Source organism: Molothrus ater, chromosome 2 (genome assembly GCF_012460135.2).
Source record: "Molothrus ater isolate BHLD 08-10-18 breed brown headed cowbird chromosome 2, BPBGC_Mater_1.1, whole genome shotgun sequence".
Taxonomy (NCBI): Eukaryota; Metazoa; Chordata; class Aves; order Passeriformes; family Icteridae; genus Molothrus; species Molothrus ater.
The window spans coordinates 463,392-482,559 of NC_050479.2; the positions used below are offsets into that span (position 1 = coordinate 463,392).

Consider the following 19,168-nt stretch of genomic DNA (forward strand, 5'->3'; position numbering starts at 1 on the left):
CAAGGGGTGTCTCAGCAGTGTCACCAGTGCTGGCTGGGGCTTCTCCTCCCTGCTGGGCGTTTGTGGTCACTTCATTGCTGTCAGAGCAGCTGTGGGTGTCCTATCCCTAAAAGTGTCCAAGGCCAGGTTGGATGAGGCTTGGAGCAACCTGGGACAGTGGACGGTGTCCCCCATGGCAGGGGGGCCATCCCCCGTGGCAGGGGATGGAATTAAATGAGCTTTAATGTCCCTCCCAACCCAAACCATTCCATGATTTTATGTGTACTGCATTCTTCCAGCAGCCAACTAAAGCAGTTTCAGTCCGTGTGTGCTCACTGCTAAAAAAGGAGCAGCTTTTTGTTGTGTTAGCCTGAGAGATTTTAGCTGATAAAGGATTTAAGGGAAAGAAAGTTGTTGTTCTTTGTTTACACAAGCACCGATGGAAATAAGAGTCTGCAGGAAAAGGGAAAGCTCTTTGTTTGCAGTGTTGCCTCAGTTGTGGTGGGTGCTCGTTAGAGGTGAGGAATTCTGTCTTGTAGGGAGGACTGGCAGCTAAACAGGAAAGGCAGAGTGTTGGAAGCTGAAAGGAAGCACGTGGGAGCAGGGATCTGCTGCCACTCACGGGTAGCTCTGCAGTTCCAGGTGACAGAATCCCAGACTGGTTTGGGCTGGAAGAGACCTTAAACCCACCCAGTGCCTCTCCTGCCATGGCAGGGACACCTCCCAGTGTCCCAGGCTGCTCCCAGCCCCAGTGTCCCATCCTGCCGGGGATCCAGGGGCAGCCCCAGCTGCTCTTGCAAACCCAGCCATCACCATGTCCCTCTGGGGCAGTGGCAGTCCCCAGGGACACGACACAGGCCCCTGGTGCCAGGAGCTGCTGGTTTTGGGTGGCTGTCCCCAGCTGGCAGGGCTGTTCCCTCTGCCCCAATCCCACTTGGCTGGGTAATGAAAACAATTGAAAAGCTTCCAGTTGCATTTCCTCCACCTCTTGAGGTGTTTCCCTGGAGGCAGCTCCCTGCACTGGGTGGCTGGAGCTGCAGCTTAGCCTCTCCCAGGGACTGGGGCAGCCTTGGGCAGCCCAGTTCAGCCCAAGTGTGCTGTTCCCTGGCATTAGATTAGGAATAAGCCTCGTGTCCTTAGGGCTGGGCAGAGCTGGCAGTTTTATGTGTCTGAGAAATCTTTTCCCCCCACTCCCACTGGAGTCATTGGGAGCTCCTGGTACAAAACACTGCTGGGAATGTGTGCTCAGAGCCTTGGCACAGAGACACTGCCAGGGTGGGAGGGATTCAATGGGTTTTTCCAGGAGGCCCCAGAATCACTGCCTTGGTGCTCCTACAGCCACTCCCCAAACCCCTCTGAGCCCTGCCAGGCTGCTCCTGCTCCCAGCAGGGCAGCAGGTCTGGAACACCAGGAGAGGCTGAGGGGGCTGAGGCTGGAGCAAAGGAGGCTCAGGGGGCCCTTGTGGCTCTGCACAAGTCCCTGCCAGGAGGGCACAGCCGGGGGGGTCGGGCTCTGCTCCCAGGGAACAGGGATAGAAGGAGAGAGATGGCCTTAACTGAACCAGGGCATGTGCAGGTTGGACATTGGGAAAATTCCTCCTGGAAGGGGCTGTCCAGCCTGAGTGGGGCACAGGGCACAATCCCAATCCCTTTCCTGCTGCCCACACTGTGAGATCAGCCAAGGGCACAGGGATTTCAGGTCCCAGTGCTCGTGTCCAGGGCCTGTGGAGCTTCTCCCAGGGCTGCTCCCAGTCCATTCTCCCCAGGCTGTGTTTGTGCTGGGGGTTGCCCCCAGCTAGACCACTCAGGTTGTTGCATTTACAGTTGGGCTCCATGGTTTTGGAAGTCTTTTCCAACCTCAGTGATTCCCTGTCCCTGGATTCCATCCATGCAGTTGCTGCTTTACCTCTGCTAAGCCTTTACTGTAGTTGCATTAAGTTCACTGTCAATAAGCTCTGGAGCCACTCAGTGAGGTATTGCAGGAATTTCCCTCTCTGAGCTGGCTCCTGCTGTGTTCTCCCTGTCAAGGTTATCACTGTCCACCACATGGACCCTGCAGTCAGGTTTAACTCTGGGCTGTGGGGGGACAGCTGCTGGGGGATTATTGGGAAGAATGCAGGAGGCTCAAATTTAAACCTTTTACGGGGTTCATGGACTTCCAGGATGGTCTGGTTAGGAGGGACTTTAAGCCTCATCCAGTTCTACCACCTGCCATGGGCAGAGACACCTTCCATTACCCCAGGTTGCTCTAAGCCTGGTCTAGCCTGGATTGGAACACTTCCAGGGATGGGCATTTTCCTGCTTGGTCGAGAACTTGATATTTTCATTTATTATTTTGGCCCTGCCCTTTGGGGGTCAGTGATGGGAGTGTTTTGTTGGGACTGAAACCCCTGCCTGGGCAGAAGGGGACACACAGACAGCACAGGTATTTTTAAAATAAATGATGGGTGGAGTCCCACAGCTTCACACTGTCCATACATCATCCTTGCAGTTTTCCTGCTGGGAAGTGAATTTTCAATGAAGTTTCAGATGACATCAGTGGCCTCGATTAAAGTGAAAGAACTGTCCCTCATGGGGAAATCTTCTAATTAGGGATCTATTCCTGTCTCCATGCTCACAGCAAAGGCAGCTCTGGCTCTTTGGGATGTGGCTGCCCGGTGCCAGGGCTCTGGGATGCTGCCAGCCTGGTTTCCTCAGGAAACAGGGTTTGTGTTGCTGCCCAGCCTTTCTCTGGCTCCTCCCAGAGCCAGGGCCCGCTGCCTGGGCTCACTGGGTGGGGAAGGCCTTGGAGGCAGGGGTTTCCTGTCCCTTTGGGGGAGCTGGGAGCTCGGGGCAGCTGCTGGGGTTGGGGAGCACAGGGAGCTGCTGGCACGTGGCCGTGTCTGGCCCTTGGCTGGGCTCAGCAGGAGCTGCTGCTCGGGAGGGAGGGATGGGATGTGGCACACATCCAGGGATGTGGGAGGGATGGGCAGCTTTGAAAAATCACTCCAGTAGCTGCAGTTTCTGTGGATAAAAAAACCACAGGACAGAGTTCAAGGAGAGCTTGGACCACACTCTCAGGCACAAGGTGAGGTTGTTGGGGCTGTGCAGAGCCAGGATTTGGACTTGATGAGCCTTTTGGGTCCCTCCCAATTCAGGAGATTCTGTGATTCTATGGAAAAAAAACCCTCCAGAAAATCCCATTTGGTGGATCTGCTCATTTTTGAGTGTTCCTTCAGCCAGCAAGTTTTATCCTGCTTCAGTCCCTCTGCAGCTCTCCTGGAGCCCCTGCAGGCCCTGCCAGGGGCTCTGAGCTCTCCCTGGAGCCTCTCCTGTCCAGCTGAGCACCCCCAGCTCTCCCAGCCTGGCTCCAGAGGGGCTCCAGCCCTGGAACAGCACTATGGCTCCCCTGGGCTCTCTCCAGCAGTTCCAGGTCCTCCTGTGTTGGAGGCCTCAGAGCACCAAGATCAGCATTCCCAGGCTGAGTTTTCCCTGTGATCCCAGCTCCTCCTGGGGTTTGCAGCAGTGGTTCTGGTCCTGTTGCTTTTGGCTGGTTTGACCAGGGTTTGCCTTTCCCTGAACTTGGTGGGGAGACTCGGGTTTGACTCAGTTTCCTTGTGCATTCACAGCCTGGCTGAGGCTGGGGTGGTCTGGGTGGGATCCTGGAGATGGTCTGTGGGACCTTGGCAATGGTGTGGTCCACCCTCTGTCCAGGGTTCAGAGCTTTGGGTGTCTCCAGGCCCGGGATCAGTGGGATCTTTAACACTTGGAAGTGCTGCTTTTCAGTGGTTTGCAAGTAGGTCAGTGCTCTGCATGGTGCTTCTTGTGCCTGGGGTTTGGAATATCTGGGATAGTGGAAGGTGCCCCTGTCCATGCCAGGGGTGGGACTGGGTGGACTTTAAGGTCCTTCCAACCCAAACCAGTCTGGGACTCCGTGAGTTTGTCTTTTCCCCAGAAGCTACTGGTGGAAAATGTGCTTTAAGGTCTGTCTGGGCTTTGGTGGGCTCAGCCCAGCTCCCCCAGCCCCATCCTGCATCCTCTCCCTGCTCATTTATCGGGACATCCCCCAGCCCAGCTCCATCCCCTCCGCCGAGTCCTTGGGTTTGTTTTGGCCCCTGTGAGCCCAAGGGAAGCTGAGGGATCACCTTTCCTTTCTGTGCTCCCGAGCTAAATATACAGAGCAGCAGCTGACCGTGCTGTGGTGGGAGCTGGGGCTGGGGCTGGAGCAGGGCCGGTGACAGTGGCGACATTGGTGACATTGCCATGTTCCTGCTTGTTCACGGTGGCGCCCACAGGGGACAGGGCTTGGCACAGCTGGAGCCCCGAGGCTCAGTCCTTGCTGAAACACACATTTTCCATGCATTCTCCCGTTTCCACATCTCCCCACGTTCTCCAGTTTCCACATCTCCCCACATTCTCCAGTTTCCACATCTCCCCACATTCTCCAGTTTCCACATCTCCCCACGTTCTCCCGTTTCCACATCTCCCCACGTTCTCCAGTTTCCACATTTCCCCACATTCTCCCATTTTCCACATTTCCCCACATTCTCCCGTTTTCCACGTTTCCCCACATTCTCCCGTTTTCCACGTTTCCCCACATTCTCCCGTTTTCCACGTTTCCCCACATTCTCCCGTTTTCCACGTTTCCCCACATTCTTCTCCCATTTTCCACATTTCCCCATATTCTCCATTTTCCTGTGTTCTGGGGGGCAGAAAGAGCCCTGGCAGCTTTTGGGCAGCAGGGCAGAGCCCCCGGCTGGAGCTGCCTCCCTGGCTTTGCAGGGAGCCCGGGATCTAAAGCTCCGGATCTTCTCTGTGCCCTGTCTGATGCTAAAACACCATCTCCAGCTCTAAGGTGTTTTTTGGGTGTGGGTATCGTCCTGTTGCTCATGGAAGAGCCCAGGGATGAAGCTGCCTGTGTGGGGATTTTGTCCTGGGAGGTGGGAATGTGGAATTATCCTTGAACTTGGTTCCACCTGTTGGGCACTGGAATGTGAGTGGTTCTCTGTCTACTGGTGGATTTCACAGCCTGGTTTGGGTTGGAAAAACCTCACAACCCACCCAGTGCCACCCCTGCCACAGCAGGGACGCCTTCCACTGTCCCAGGCTGCTCCAGCCTGGCCTTGGGCTCTGCCAGGGATCCAGAGGCAGCTCCAGCTGCTCTGGGCCCCCACTGAGCTGGGATACATAGATTTATTTCTATTTTTCAGTGGAACTGCCTCCCCTCCTGCCCATGGCATTTGTTTCAGCTTGGATTTGAAGGTGCAGATCAAATCCAGTAATAATTCTTGGGTTCTCACTCCAGTGACATAAAGCTGGTTTCATTGTGCCACTTAGGTGAATTTTTGGTGTTACTATAATTCAGGGAAAAGTCTGGAATCCCAAGAACGAAAGTTCTAATTAATTATCCCTTCTCTGTATTAAAAGGAATTTCATGTATTTACTTATTGAATATTTTCTGGCTGGTCTTCCCAGGAACAGAGATATTTAGGGGTACTGCAGGCAATATACTTATATCTGTATAAAAGATACATGTATATATCTTATATCTCTGATATATCCATTATACTTATGGGCTCTTTAAAATTCAGATTTATTATGACTTTCTCATCAAAATTATTACTATTCAATTTTTTTTTATGCTCCTCATCTCCCTGAAGGATGAACCAAAGCTTAATCCTGCTGTTAATTCCTCTCCTAGTTCTTGAGGGAAGACTTGAATTACCATGACCCAGCAGTCAAGCACAGCACTTTCCATGGAGAGGACAAACTCATCAGTGTGGAGGACCTCTGGAAGGCCTGGAAAACATCAGAAGGTAAAAAAAGGGCAAAAAGCCAAGAAATCCTTTCCTAAGAGTGCAGAGAGTTTGGATTGCAGATGGCCTGGGCAGGGTGTGCAGCTCTCAGGAGGAATGTGCTGCTTTTCCTCCCTTGTACCAGGCCTTGTGCTCTTCCAGCTCCCTTTTTGAGGTGTGGATTTCCTCAGGGTTGGTCCTTCTAAACTCTTCCTGCTGCACCTGAGCGTGGCCACCAAAGGATCAGTTCTTGTTTTGTTCCTCTGCCCTAGAAATGTGTGTAAAATACAGCCAAATTCCAGGTTCTTCAAACACCCAGATCCAGATGGAATTGTAATGGGGTGATAAACATCCTAAATATTCAGTAGAGCTGCTTGGGAGCTTTCCTGCAGGTTGTGCTTTCCTTAGGAGAAACTTTCTGAACCTGAAAAGCTCCTTCACAATGAAAAGAAGAGAGAATAATATCCAGGAAGTGTCATCAGTACAGTCCATGTAGAAATAACTTTTAGCTGTCCCAAAATACTGTTATTTATCCCAGCATCCAGGGAGGTGGTGGGAGTGCAGCTTCTGCTGAGAAACCTCCTGAAACCTGGGAATCTTGGAACAAACTTTTAAGATTGGCAAGTGCTTCCGCAGTGCTTTCACACAGAATTCCACAGAAATCACTAATCCAGTTTTTTTCAGTGCTCCTCATCTCTAAAAGAGGAGTTCTATCTATGTCCATTCCCTGAAATACTGGATGTTAATCTTCTGATCAGTTCACCAGCCATTGCAATTTCAGTTTCTCATTTGTGTCCTGTTGGTATTTGACTTTTCTTCCTTAAATTCCTCTGGTGGGATGTGCTCTGTGTTCCCAGAGCTGTGGGTGCAGCTGCAGGGAGTGCAGCAGCCCCTCTCATTCCCAGGAGCACTGAATGAGGTCCAGCATCTGCAGCAGGGATTGGAAACACAGTGGGGCTGTGCATGAGGAGAGGAGCAGCTGCAGGGAGAGCTCAGAGCCCCTGGCAGGGCCTGCAGGGGCTCCAGGAGAGCTGCAGAGGGACTGGGGACAAGGCCTGCAGGGACAGCACCCAGGGAATGGCTGCCAGTGCCAGAGGGCAGGGCTGGGTGGGATCTTGGCAATGAGGAATTGTTCCCTGGCAGGGTGGGCAGGCCCTGGCACAGGGTGCCCAGAGCAGCTGGGGCTGCCCCTGCATCCCTGGCAGTGCCCAAGGCCAGGCTGGGCACTGGGGACAGTGGGAGGTGTCCCTGCCATGGCACGGGTGGCACTGGGTGGCTTTAAGGTCCCTCCCTACCCAAAGCAGTCTCTGTGATACCCGTGTGACAATTCCAGAGCTGTGTATCCCAGACCAGACTCTCTCCCATGGAGCTGGACAGGGATGTGCTGACAGTTCTTGTCCACATCACTGCAGGAGTGGCACAGTTGCCCAGGACAGGGAGGGAAACACATCCTGGGGGATATCACAGCCCTGTGGATGTGGCACTTGGGAACATGGTCAGGGGTGGCCTTGGCAGTGCTGGCGGTGGTTGGACCCTGGGCTCAGAGGGATTTTCCAGTCTCAGGGATGCTGTGATTCCATGACTCCCAGTCCCTGTGCCTGCTGTGTGCAAGGAGTGCCTCCTGTAAGAAATATTTATCCCATTACAGGCTGTTTACACATGGCTTTGCCTGGAGTGTCTTTTGCTGTCAGCTGGGAAAGGGTAGAAATCATTAAGGGATGGAGGAGAACATCCCTTGATACTCAGCAGGCCCCTAATTACTGAGCTGCCCTGGCTCTGTCCCTGCCCCTGGCACAGCCAGGACCTGGCAGAGCTGCTGTGCCACAGTGGGTGTCCAGTGCTGCACTCAGCTCCTGCTCTTGTTTTCCCTTTCATCATCTTTAGATCTGGCTGATAGAATAAGTGAGGTTTCTGAAGGGTGCTCTGATGTCATGGAATCACAGAGGGTTTGGGATGGGAGGGACCTCACAGCCCAGCCAGTGCCACCCCTGCCAGGCAGGGAACCTTCCACTGTCCCAGGCTGCTCCCAGCCCCAGTGTCCAACCTGGCCTGGGACACTGCCAGCGAAATTTGAAGCCTAATTTTGGAGTTTGAGCTGAAGTCATGAATCAGGCTTGTAGGAAAGGTCTGCTCCCTACTGGGGGTGTGAAAAGCAGCTCTGAAGGGCACTGACATCCCACAGGGATGGGGTGGCTGGGCCTGTGCCATTTGTTTTCAAGCCATTGCTTTTCCTCCCTTCCATTGCTGCTGTTCCTGGTCACATGTGGAAAGTTAAAAGATATTTCTGCCCCTGAATTATGGCAGAAGATAAAGGCGGTGATGCCCTTATGAGGTGCTGAGTCTGAGGGATGGCATCTGGGTGAGCCTGCTCTGCCAAAGCCATGGAAGTGATGCCACGTCAGCCCCTGGGGAGAGGAGGCAGGCAGGGTCCTGCTCATCTGTGCCTGTGCTTCTCAGGGATTCTTCCCAAAAGAAACATGGCTGCATATGGAGTGAGAGGAGCCAAGGGCTCTGGAGGAGCCCAGGGCAGCAGTGCTGCTGCTGGGGATGTGGGGATGTGGCTGTGGAGAGCCCAGGGCAGCAGTGCTGCTGTTGGGGATGTGGCTCTGGAGAGCACAGGGCAGCAGTGCTGCTGCTGGGGATGTGGGGATGTGGCTCTGGAGAGCCCAGGGCAGCAGTGCTGCTGCTGGGGATGTGGGGATGTGGCTCTGGAGAGCCCAGGGCAGCAGTGCTGCTGCTGGGGATGTGGGGATGTGGGGATGTGGCTCTGGAGGAGCCCAGGGCAGCAGTGCTGCTGCTGGGGATGTGGGGATGTGGCTCTGGAGAGCCCAGGGCAGCAGTGCTGCTGCTGGGGATGTGGGGATGTGGCTCTGGAGAGCCCAGGGCAGCAGTGCTGCTGCTGGGGATGTGGCCTCATGGCTCTGGAGAGCCCAGGGCAGCAGTGCTGCTGCTGGGGATGTGGGGATGTGGCTCTGGAGAGCCCAGGGCAGCAGTGCTGCTGCTGGGGATGTGGGGATGTGGCTGTGGAGAGCACAGGGCAGCAGTGCTGCTGCTGGGGATGTGGCCTCATGGCTCTGGAGAGCCCAGGGCAGCAGTGCTGCTGCTGGGGATGTGGGGATGTGGCTCTGGAGAGCCCAGGGCAGCAGTGCTGCTGCTGGGGATGTGGGGATGTGGCTCTGGAGAGCCCAGGGCAGCAGTGCTGCTGCTGGGGATGTGGCCTGATGGCTCTGGAGAGCCCAGGGCAGCAGTGCTGCTGCTGGGGATGTGGGGATGTGGCTCTGGAGAGCCCAGGGCAGCAGTGCTGCTGCTGGGGATGTGGCCTGATGGCTCTGGAGAGCCCAGGGCAGCAGTGCTGCTGCTGGGGATGTGGCCTGATGGCTCTGGAGAGCCCAGGGCAGCAGTGCTGGGGATGTGGGGATGTGGCTCTGGAGAGCCCAGGGCAGCAGTGCTGGGGATGTGAGGATGTGGCTCTGGAGAGCCCAGGGCAGCAGTGCTGCTGCTGGGGATGTGGCCTGATGGCTCTGGAGAGCCCAGGGCAGCAGTGCTGCTGCTGGGGATGTGGGGATGTGGCTCTGGAGAGCCCAGGGCAGCAGTGCTGGGGATGTGGGGATGTGGCTCTGGAGGAGCCCAGGGCAGCAGTGCTGGGGATGTGAGGATGTGGCTCTGGAGAGCCCAGGGGCAGCAGTGCTGGGGATGTGGGGATGTGGCTCTGGAGGAGCCCAGGGCAGCAGTGCTGCTGCTGGGGATGTGGGGATGTGGCTCTGGAGGAGCACAGGGCAGCAGTGCTGCTGCTGGGGATGTGGGGATGTGGCTCTGGAGAGCCCAGGGCAGCAGTGCTGCTGTTGGGGATGTGGCCTCATGGCTCTGGAGAGCCCAGGGCAGCAGTGCTGCTGCTGGGGATGTGGGGATGTGGCTCTGGAGAGCCCAGGGCAGCAGTGCTGCTGCTGGGGATGTGGGGATGTGGGGATGTGGCTCTGGAGAGCCCAGGGCAGCAGTGCTGCTGCTGGGGATGTGGGGATGTGGCTCTGGAGAGCCCAGGGCAGCAGTGCTGCTGCTGGGGATGTGGGGATGTGGCTCTGGAGGAGCCCAGGGCAGCAGTGCTGGGGATGTGGCCCATGTCCTGTGGCACGTGCTGGTGATGTCACCATGCAGGGCCTGTGGCTTCTCCCATCCTCCCATCGTTGCCATCCTGCTGGTGCCACAGGTGTGCCCCAGTGTGTGGGACAGTGACCAGCACTGTAGGGAGGGTTGGTGGCATCATCTGTGCCACCCTGCAGCTGGGTCACCGTGCCAGCGTCCATGGGGATGGCGCCTTGCTGTCCTTGCTTGGTGCTGGGCTCTGCCTCTGCTCCCTCATCTCCCTCAGCTTCATCCACTCAGTTAGCTCTGAGCTCCATCTCTGAGCTCACTCATCTCTGCCAGATCCCTCATCTCTCGCATCTCTGTCATTTCTCTGAGCTCCATCTGCCTCATCTCTCTCAGCTCCCTCAAGTCTGTGAGCTCCCTCAGCTTCCTCATCTTCATCTTTCTCCACTTCATTAGTTCAGTCAGCTCTTGGAGCTTGCTCATCTCTCTCAGCTCCCCCAGCTCTCACAGCTCCATCTCCCTCATCTCTCCCAGATCTCTCATCTCATTTCTCTGAGCTCCATCTCCCTCATCTCTCCCAGATCTCTCATCTCATTTCTCTGAGCTCCATGTCCCTCATCTCTCCCAGATCTCTCATCTCATTTCTCTGAGCTCCATCTCCCTCATCTCTCCCAGATCTCTCATCTCATTTCTCTGAGCTCCATCTCCCTCATCTCTCCCAGATCTCTCATCTCATTTCTCTGAGCTCCAGCTCCATCATCTCTCTCAGCTCCCCCATGTCCCCCAGCTCCCTCATCTCTCCCAGATCTCTCATCCCTCCTCTCCCTCACCCCTCAGCTCCCCATGGGAGGCACTGGGCTCCCTGGAGCTTGGGCAGATGTTTCTGTGCTCGTGGGCCCAGTCAGGGTTGCATTGCAGCAGAGCCATGCAGCCCTGCCAGGGACGGGGCCAGGGGATGATAAATTCAAGTGTAACAAAGCCCCCTCTGTCCAGTAAACACATCTGCTGTGTCCCAGGCCAGGCTGGACATGGCACTGGGACAGTGGAAGGTGTCCCTGCCATGGCAGGGGTGGCACTGGGTGGGCTGTGAGGTCCCTCCCAACCCAACCCAACCCAGTCTGGGATTGTGTTTGCCTTCAGAGCGTTGCTGTAAGTGCAGCACAACAAAGTGGCAAAGGCAGGAGCTTGATTTCCTAAGGTCTCCTCACTTATGGCTCTGGAGCTGCGTGACAGCCCCATAAATAATGCACAGATGCCTGGGGAGGAGGTTAAGGAGCAGAGTTCACCTGGTTCACTTGGGCTGCAGCACCTGCTCCACCTCCTCCCACAGATCCTTTCTCAAGCTGCTTCCGATGGATTTTTTCTGGCACTGCTCCATGTGTGCTTTTCTTAGTGAAAGCTCAGAGGGGATCCCAGAATCACAGAAGGGTTTGGGTTGGAAGAGACCTCAGAGCCCACCCCAGGGACACCCCTGCCATGGCAGGGACACCTCCCACTGTCCCAGGTGCTCCCAGCCCCAGTGTCCAGCCTGGCCTTGGGCACTGCCAGGGATGCAGGGGCAGCCCCAGCTGCTCTGGGCACCCTGTGCCAGGTCTGGAGTAGGGGGTGAGGCTTTGGGAGCTGACCCCAGAATTCAGGGCCTTTGGGCACTTGCTGAGGATGAGCATTCCCTGTTGGAGAGTGGAGGCAGCAGGATCACCTGGCTGATGGAAAGCCCAGTGATGCCAGCTTTGAGTCACCTGCCAGCACTTTGGGTGTTGGCCCTGCCAGGGTGCCCAGCCCGAGCCCTGCTGGTGCCATGGCACGAGGTGGAGCCTCCTCTGCTCTTCTATCTGATGGCCTCATTGCATGTGTTAATTTTGGGAACTGGGAGCACAGGGGCAAACCAGCCCTGGGAAAGGTGTGTTGTGACAGTGACAGCTCCAGGCAGCTCCTCCCATGCCATGTGGGGTCTGTGGGGGCTCAGGGACAGCAAAACCTCAGGAGTTCCTGAGTCTGGGCAAAAATGGTCCCATGAGGGGGAGGCTGAGGTCCTGCAGGATTGCCTGGAGTGTCCCACTGCCAGGGGGCAGGGCTGGATGGGATCTTGGCAATGAGGAATTGTTCCCTGGCAGGGTGGGCAGGCCCTGGCACAGGGTGCCCAGAGCAGCTGGGGCTGGGAGCACCTGGGACAGTGGGAGGTGTCCCTGCCATGGCAGGGGTGTCCCTGGGTGGGCTCTGAGGTCCCTGCCAGCCCCAAGCTGTGGCTCCCTGGTGTCCATGCCCCCCATGAGCTGTGCTGTTGTGCTCTCTGCAGTGTACAACTGGACGGTGGACGAGGTGGTGCAGTGGCTCATCTCCTACGTGGAGCTGCCCCAGTACGAGGAGACCTTCCGCAAGCTGCAGCTCAGCGGCCACGCCATGCCCAGGTCAGTGCCAGGCCCAGGTCAGTGCCAGGCCCAGGGCAGTGCCCGCAGTGTCCCCATGGGATGTGTGCAGGGAAAGTGGCAGTTCAGCTGCTCTCATCACCTGCAGTTCCTTGGCCTGTGCACTGCCCAGTTCTGCTCCAGCTGTGAGTGAAAAGAGGGGAAATTTGGGTTAGATACAGGGAAGGAATTGTTTCCTGGCAGGGTGGGCAGGCCCTGGCACAGGGTGCCCAGAGCAGCTGGGGCTGCCCCTGCATCCCTGGCAGTGCCCAAGGCCAGGCTGGGCACTGGGGACAGTGGGAGGTGTCCCTGCCATGGCACGGGTGGCACTGGGTGGGATTTAAAATCCTTCCTAACCCAAACCATCCATGATTCCATGGAAGAGGAGCACTGGCTGGGAGTCATCCTATGTTGTAACAGGTTTGAAAAACCTCAGTGCAGCTTTTTTGGATAAAGGTTCCTGTTGCTGAAAAAGGGCCTTCTCAACTGACTGGGAAGGAAGGATTAACTGGGGATAAAATGAGGATGGTTTTGAGGCAGCCCAATGAGTGTCCACATCCCTTCCAAGGGAGAACTGTGGTTTGTGGTCTGTGACACAGGATGTAAAGGCAATGGAGATTTGGTTAAAAAATACTTAATAGTGATTGGTAGGACACCAGAAGATGGGTTTTGATGGGATATCAGTTCCTCATGCTGTCAGGTAATGAATTAGGCCTGGCCCTGGTTTTTCCTGCTCTCTCCCACTCCTAAAAATGCTGCTGCAAAGCGTCCTAGAGACACCCTGATTAGAGACAGCAGCAGTGAGGGATTTGCCCTGGTAGCAGGGAGCTCCCAGGCCCTGCTCTGCATCTCCCTGATGCCTGCTGGCCCTGGTGGCTGTGCCCACAGCAGTTTTTTGTCCCCCTGTTGTGCAGGCTGGCAGTGAACAATGCCACCATGATGGGCACGGTGCTGAAGATGACCGACCGCAGCCACCGGCAGAAGCTGCAGCTCAAGGCTCTGGACACGGTGCTCTTCGGGCCTCCTCTGTGTGAGTACCAGACCCACCTGCCAGCCTTGGGAACCACCCCAGGGCCACAGCTCTGCTCAGACTGGGCACCAGAGCCAGTTCCGGGTGACCCAAAGCGCGGCCTCAGCCAGGGGAGTCATCCCAGCGCAGCTACCCTGGAGCAGGAATGGTTGTCCTGGGTTTGTGGGAGCAGCTCTGTAGCCTGGAGCATCCTGGGCTGGCATTCCCATCTCAGAGGGCTCTCCCAGAGGTGCAGCGGGATCTCCCACTGTGCAGCTGGGATCTCCCACTGTGCAGCTGGATCTCCCACTGTGCAGCTGGATCTCCCACTGTGCTGCTGGGTCTCCCACTGTGCTGCTGGGGTCTCCCACTGTGCTGCTGGGGTCTCCTGTGTCCACAGGGTAAAACCTGCTGCCCTTCTGCGGTGCTGATGGTGCTGGAGGGCAGCAGCCCTGTCCTGCCTGCTCCCAGGGCAGCTGCTGCCATGTCCTGGAGCTCTGTCATCATCTCCTGGGCTTTCCTGGGGCTCCACTGTCCTGTCCTGAGGCTCTGCTGCTGACTCAGGCTGTGAACTACCCACCTCTGGAGGAGGGGGGAGCAGCAGGCTGGATGGGAAGTTTAGGGTGGTGGTGGGAGGCCCTGGGCTCCTTTGATGCCTTATCAGGATCTCAAGCTCTCTGACGTGTGTCTCCACGCTCCAGGTGCTCCCAGCTCCCTCTGGCTCCTGTCTGCTCCCTATTGAAGGTGCTTTTGTCTCTCTCCTTCTCTGCATGGCTTTCTCCTGGGCTTTGGGTGCAGAGGGGTGGAACCCCCCTTTCCTGCTGCCCATGCTGGGGGATCATCCCCATGCTGGGGAATTTTGGGGTCCCAGTGCTCATGGCTGGGGCATTCCTGGCCTCTCCCACTCCAGCACCCCCAAGTCCTTCTGCCCAGGGCTGCTCTCCAGCCATTCCCCCCAGTTCTGGGAAATCTGCCTGCACAGTGTGAGCCACAGTGTGAGGCTTGGCAGAGCCATAGGGAGCAAATCCCAAGCCTGGCTTGTACAATCAGCCAGTTTTGCTCACGGTTATTGAAAAGCCTCTTTTTGCACAGGCACAGGTTGGTGTTTATTTATTGCCTGTGTTAAATGTGAAGCTTTTTGATGCCTGGGTGGCTCCAGCCCAGCGACTCCTGTGCTGGGGGCAGGATTTTTCCAGAGTTGTTGTGCTGTGTAAATGGCAGAGTGAATGGCTTGTACTGGCTGGGAATGAATGCCTGTTGCCATGCTGGAGCTGTTTGTTCTGCCCTGCAGCTCCCTGGCCCTGCAGCCTGACCCTCGCTGGGGCACAGAGATCAAAGTGTGCAGGGAGCCGTGCTGCTGCTCTGCAGCCAGGGCTGCTCACACCCCTCTCAGCTCCTGCTGGGAGCTTTCCAGGCCAGCCTGGGCTGGTGCAAGGTGTCCCTGCTCACAGCAGGAGGTGGAATGGGATGAGCTTGGAGGTCCCTCCCAACCCAAACCATTCCATGGTTCTATATACAGGGTGTGTGAGAAGTGGAAATAGGCTTTAAATCTGCAGCTGAAGGAGAGATTGATCCCTTTTCAGAAGGTAAAATTTGCTGGTTTCTGGTCATCTGAATGGCTTTGTCTCCACTCAAGGGAGAGGTTGTTTATCTAAACCAATTCCTTCAGGAATGGATTGCACAACACCTTTCAAGAGCCAGCAGCAAGTGGCAGCTTGGGCAGTGCTCAGTGACCTTTCAAGCTGCAGAAGCTGCTTTACACCTCCTTTCCCATGGTCAGGGGAGGTGGCTCTGGAGGGCAGCTGGGCTCTGGGGGTCTCTGAGCTGCTGGCAGTGGGATGTGGTGCACAGGTACAGAGTGCCAAGGGTTTGTCTCCTCTCCTGAAGCTCTGTTCACCACAGGTGTGAAAGCTTTGATAAAAGCAGCCTCAATTGGAGCCCCAGGCCTCCTGCAGGCTCCTAAATCCAGACACCCTGCTGCTGTGGGGATCACAGCACCTGGACACAGTGCTGCTCCTGCTGCTGGGTGAGGGTTTTCCAAACCCAGGGCTCCAGGGGTGGGTGTCTGGCTCGTGGCAGAGGTTCCAGCCAGATTCCATGGCCAGTTTCCATGTGGATCTGCAGGCTCCTGCCATCCCTCCAGGTCTGGTTCCTGCTGCCAGGCTCCAGCCCTGCCATTTCCTCCAGCAAACAGGTCTGACCACTCCAGCTCTGTAATTAATCCAAGTGCAAGGGAGCGTGGAACAATTATAGTCTAAGCAACATGAGATGATTTCTTCTTCTGTGTCTGTCCCTTTGGGGTCCTGTTCCTGTGATTCAGGAATTTATCTGGCACAAAATAGCACAACTTCAGGTGAAACATGGAATCCAGAATGGTTTGGGTAGGGAGGGACCTTAAATCCCACCCAGTGCCACCCCTGCCATGGCAGGGACACCTCCCACTGTCCCCAGTGCCCAGCCTGGCCTTGGGCACTGCCAGGGATGCAGGGGCAGCCCCAGCTGCTCTGGGCACCCTGTGCCAGGGCCTGCCCACCCTGCCAGGGAACAATTCCTCATTGCCAAGATCCCACCCAGCCCTGCCCTCTGGCACTGGCAGCCATTCCCTGGGTGCTGTCCCTGCAGGCCTTGTCCCCAGTCCCTCTGCAGCTCTCCTGGAGCCCCTGCAGGCCCTGCCAGGGGCTCTGAGCTCTCCCTGGAGCTGCTCCTGTCCAGGTGAGCACCCCCAGCTCCCCAGCCTGGCTCCAGCCCCTCTGGGCTCTCTCCAGCAGCTCCAGCTGCTCCTGCTGTTGGTGTCCCAGGGCTGGAGGCTCTGCAGGTGCAGCTCTGCTGCTTTTGAACTTGGGACAGATCTTTCTGTAATTTGATCTCTTTCCCTGCTGCTCCTGTGCCCTGGGCCAGAGACTGAGGGCACCTGGCAGAGCCTCAGATAGTTCCTGTGCAGTTGATCGTGATTTAAGTCCCCTGGCTTTGTCCCTGGCCCTCAGCAGGGCTGGCACAGCCTGTCCTGCACCCCTGTGGCCGTGGCTGCTCCCAGCAGCAGGCAGGCCTGGGCTCACCTTACACCTGCACAGGCTGCAGGAAAAGCCATGTACACCATGCAAAACAGACTTCTCCACCTTTCCCATTTCCTTCTTTTGGGAAAGGAGGGACAACAGGCACAGTTTTATCACAGACTGATTGTTCTGCTCAGCTGCAGGACTTGATGTCCTGCTGGGTTTGCAGCTCTGCCTGGGCTTGGTGTTTGAAAGAAGCAAAATGATTGAGCAAGGGAGGAAGGTCTGGAGCTGCAGGATTGTTGGTTGGGATTAGATAGCAGAAAAAAGCATCTACAGTGAAGGTGAGAAAATGGAGATGCTCCCAGGGCTGGAACCCCTCTGCTCTGTGGGCCAGGCCAAGGGGGAATGGCTGCCAGTGCCAGAGGGCAGGGCTGGATGGGATTTGGCAATGAGGAATTGTTCCCTGGCAGGGTGGGCAGGCCCTGGCACAGGGTGCCCAGAGCAGCTGGGGCTGCCCCTGCACCCCTGGCAGTGCCCAAGGCCAGGCTGGGCACTGGGGACAGTGGGAGGTGTCCCTGCCATGGCAGGGGTGGCTCTGGGTGGGCTCTGAGGTCCTTTCCAACCCAAACCATCCTGGTATTCCATGCTTCTATGTTTCCATCCAAGCTGAGTTTTCCTCAGAGTTTTCTCATGCCCGTGTCTGTCACTGTAGGCCACGACATAACACGATGTGCACACACTGCTTTTCTCAAGGCAAAAATGGGAAGTTTACCTTCTGACTCCAGCATTTATAGATTTCTAAAAGTGACAGTGGATTGGAAGGTGACAATGCCACCTCTCCAATGATACTGGACAAACCAACAGTCCATCAAATTTCTCTTCCTCCATAAAAAAATGCAAAACCATCAGTTATTTATATAAAGTGTGTTAGAAAGTTCGTTACAAGAATGTAAACATTAGAAGGCTTAGAAAATCATAAAAATCAGGGAGACGTGTCTTTGGCCAGGGCTGGTGCAGAGGAAGGATGTGTGCAAAGCTGCACTCCCAGCTGGAGCTGAGCCCAGCTGGCACCAGGGGCAGGACAGGGACCAGCTGGGGTGGGGCTGGCAGGGAATGGCCCCGGGGGGGCAGGAGAGCAGGGCTGTGGGAGGGTGGAACACAAAGCACTCCCCAGATGGGAGCTGCAGGGACTGAGGCTGAGGGATGTGCAGGCACTTGCCAGGATCTGCTCCCTCGGAAGAGGATGTTGTGCTAATCCATCCGGAGGGGAGCGGGGCCAGCGCTCACCTTGTTTAGTTCTGAGTGCTGGATTTACCCTGGGTGCTTGCAGGGAGTGATGGGCCACAAGTGCTGCTTGGGGAGATGGTGCTTGCCTGTCTCCTGGGCCCTGGGAGGGCTCCTGTCCCTCTCCCTCTGAGGGGAAGCCTCTGCAATATGGGCAGGGAGCAGCAGCCGTGTCCCCACGTGTCCGTCCAGCTCAGGCTGTGCTGTGCTCTGCCTTCCCAATTCAGGTTTCCACCTCCCAGGTCCCCTCCTGTCCCCCCAGCTCTACCAGTGTGACAGATGTGGTTTAGCTGGGGAGGGGCTTCAGCTCCTGTCTAACCCACCGCTGCCACGGCAGGGACACCTCCACAGCCACAGCTTCTCTGGGCGCCCTGTGCCAGGGCCTGCCCCCCTCAGTACAGGTATTTTCCCCCTGGATCTGGTGTGAATTGCCTGTTGTTTGTTCAAAACCAGTGGATACTGGTCATTAAGTCCCAGCTCACTGGACTGAGCTGCTCTTTCATTGTGGCTTTTCCAGCACACACTTGGTTGAGTTACAGGGAAAAAATCTGCTTGACTCATCTTTTCGGGCTTTGTTTAGCACTTGAGCCCCCACTTAATTACTTTCATCCTCTCACATGCATCAACACCTTTTTTTGAATTAACTGTAGAAAAAGGGAATTTCCACACTGAGTTGTGGTTCTGATGGAAAGCTTGGCAGCTTGACAGTTGGACTCTTGAGCTGCCCCAGCTCTGTGATCTCAGCAGTGTTTATTTTGTTCCAAGTGCTTATTTTGTTCTTAGTTACCTTTGCTGCCCTGTGAGATCACAGCCATTCTGGAGGGGGTTCCTCTGTGCAGTTTCCCCTGTACCACTTATTGTCAGGAAAATGGCTGGAAGATTTGCAATTTCATCTTTTGTGTTGTTGTTGCTGTCTCCAAATGGAATAAATGTTGTCAAGCTTCTGTTTTCCTCCTGAAATACTGACACAGCTCAACTGTCCCCTCGGTGAATCCTCTGCCACAGTTCCTTGTACGACTGCCCTGAGTTCTCCTGTCCCACTGTGGTGCAGCAGAGCCCTTTGGAGCTCTCCCCGTGGTCCTTTGGCCCCAGCAGTGTCTCTGGTCTCTTGCAGTGACTCGACACAACCACCTCAAGGACTTCATGCTGGTGGTGTCCATCGTCATCGGCGTGGGCGGCTGCTGGTTCGCCTACATCCAGAACCGCTACTCCAAGGAGCACATGAAGAAGATGATGAAGGACCTGGAGGGTCTCCACAGGGCTGAGCAGTCTCTCCATGACCTGCAGGAGAGGTAGGTTCCCATTGTCCATCCAGCTGGAGCACTCAGCTCTTCCTGCACAGTTCTATTCCTTCAGATTTCAGGAAATGCCTGTTTTGGTGCCTCACACCGGAGTCAGCCCCTTCCTGAGGGACTGGCAAAGCTGCCAGCAGCCTCTGGAGCTCAGAGAGGGGCCTGCCTCCTCCTGCAGGGACTCCTGGACCAGGCTGTTCTTTCCTAGTCACAGAACCAGGGAATGCTTTGGGTCAAAGGGGCCTTAGAGCTTGTCCAGTCCCAGTCCTGCCGTGCAGTCCAGCTCACGTGGAATTTGTCATCCAAACTTGTTTTCACCTTGGCTTTTGATGGGAAAAAGTGTG

At 56.1% G+C, this 19,168-nt stretch overlaps 1 protein-coding gene across 1 annotated transcript in view; it reads left to right on the top strand.

The window, feature by feature from the left end:
- Window positions 1–19,168, top strand: part of STIM1 (stromal interaction molecule 1) — a 52,427-nt gene that overhangs the window by 26,175 nt on the left and 7,084 nt on the right. Inside the window, exons 3-6 of the mRNA XM_036384295.2 lie at window positions 5,659–5,773; window positions 12,135–12,246; window positions 13,158–13,273; window positions 18,647–18,824. Of these exons, the coding sequence (XP_036240188.2) occupies window positions 5,659–5,773; window positions 12,135–12,246; window positions 13,158–13,273; window positions 18,647–18,824 (521 nt within the window). The remainder of the gene's footprint in view (window positions 1–5,658; window positions 5,774–12,134; window positions 12,247–13,157; window positions 13,274–18,646; window positions 18,825–19,168) is intronic.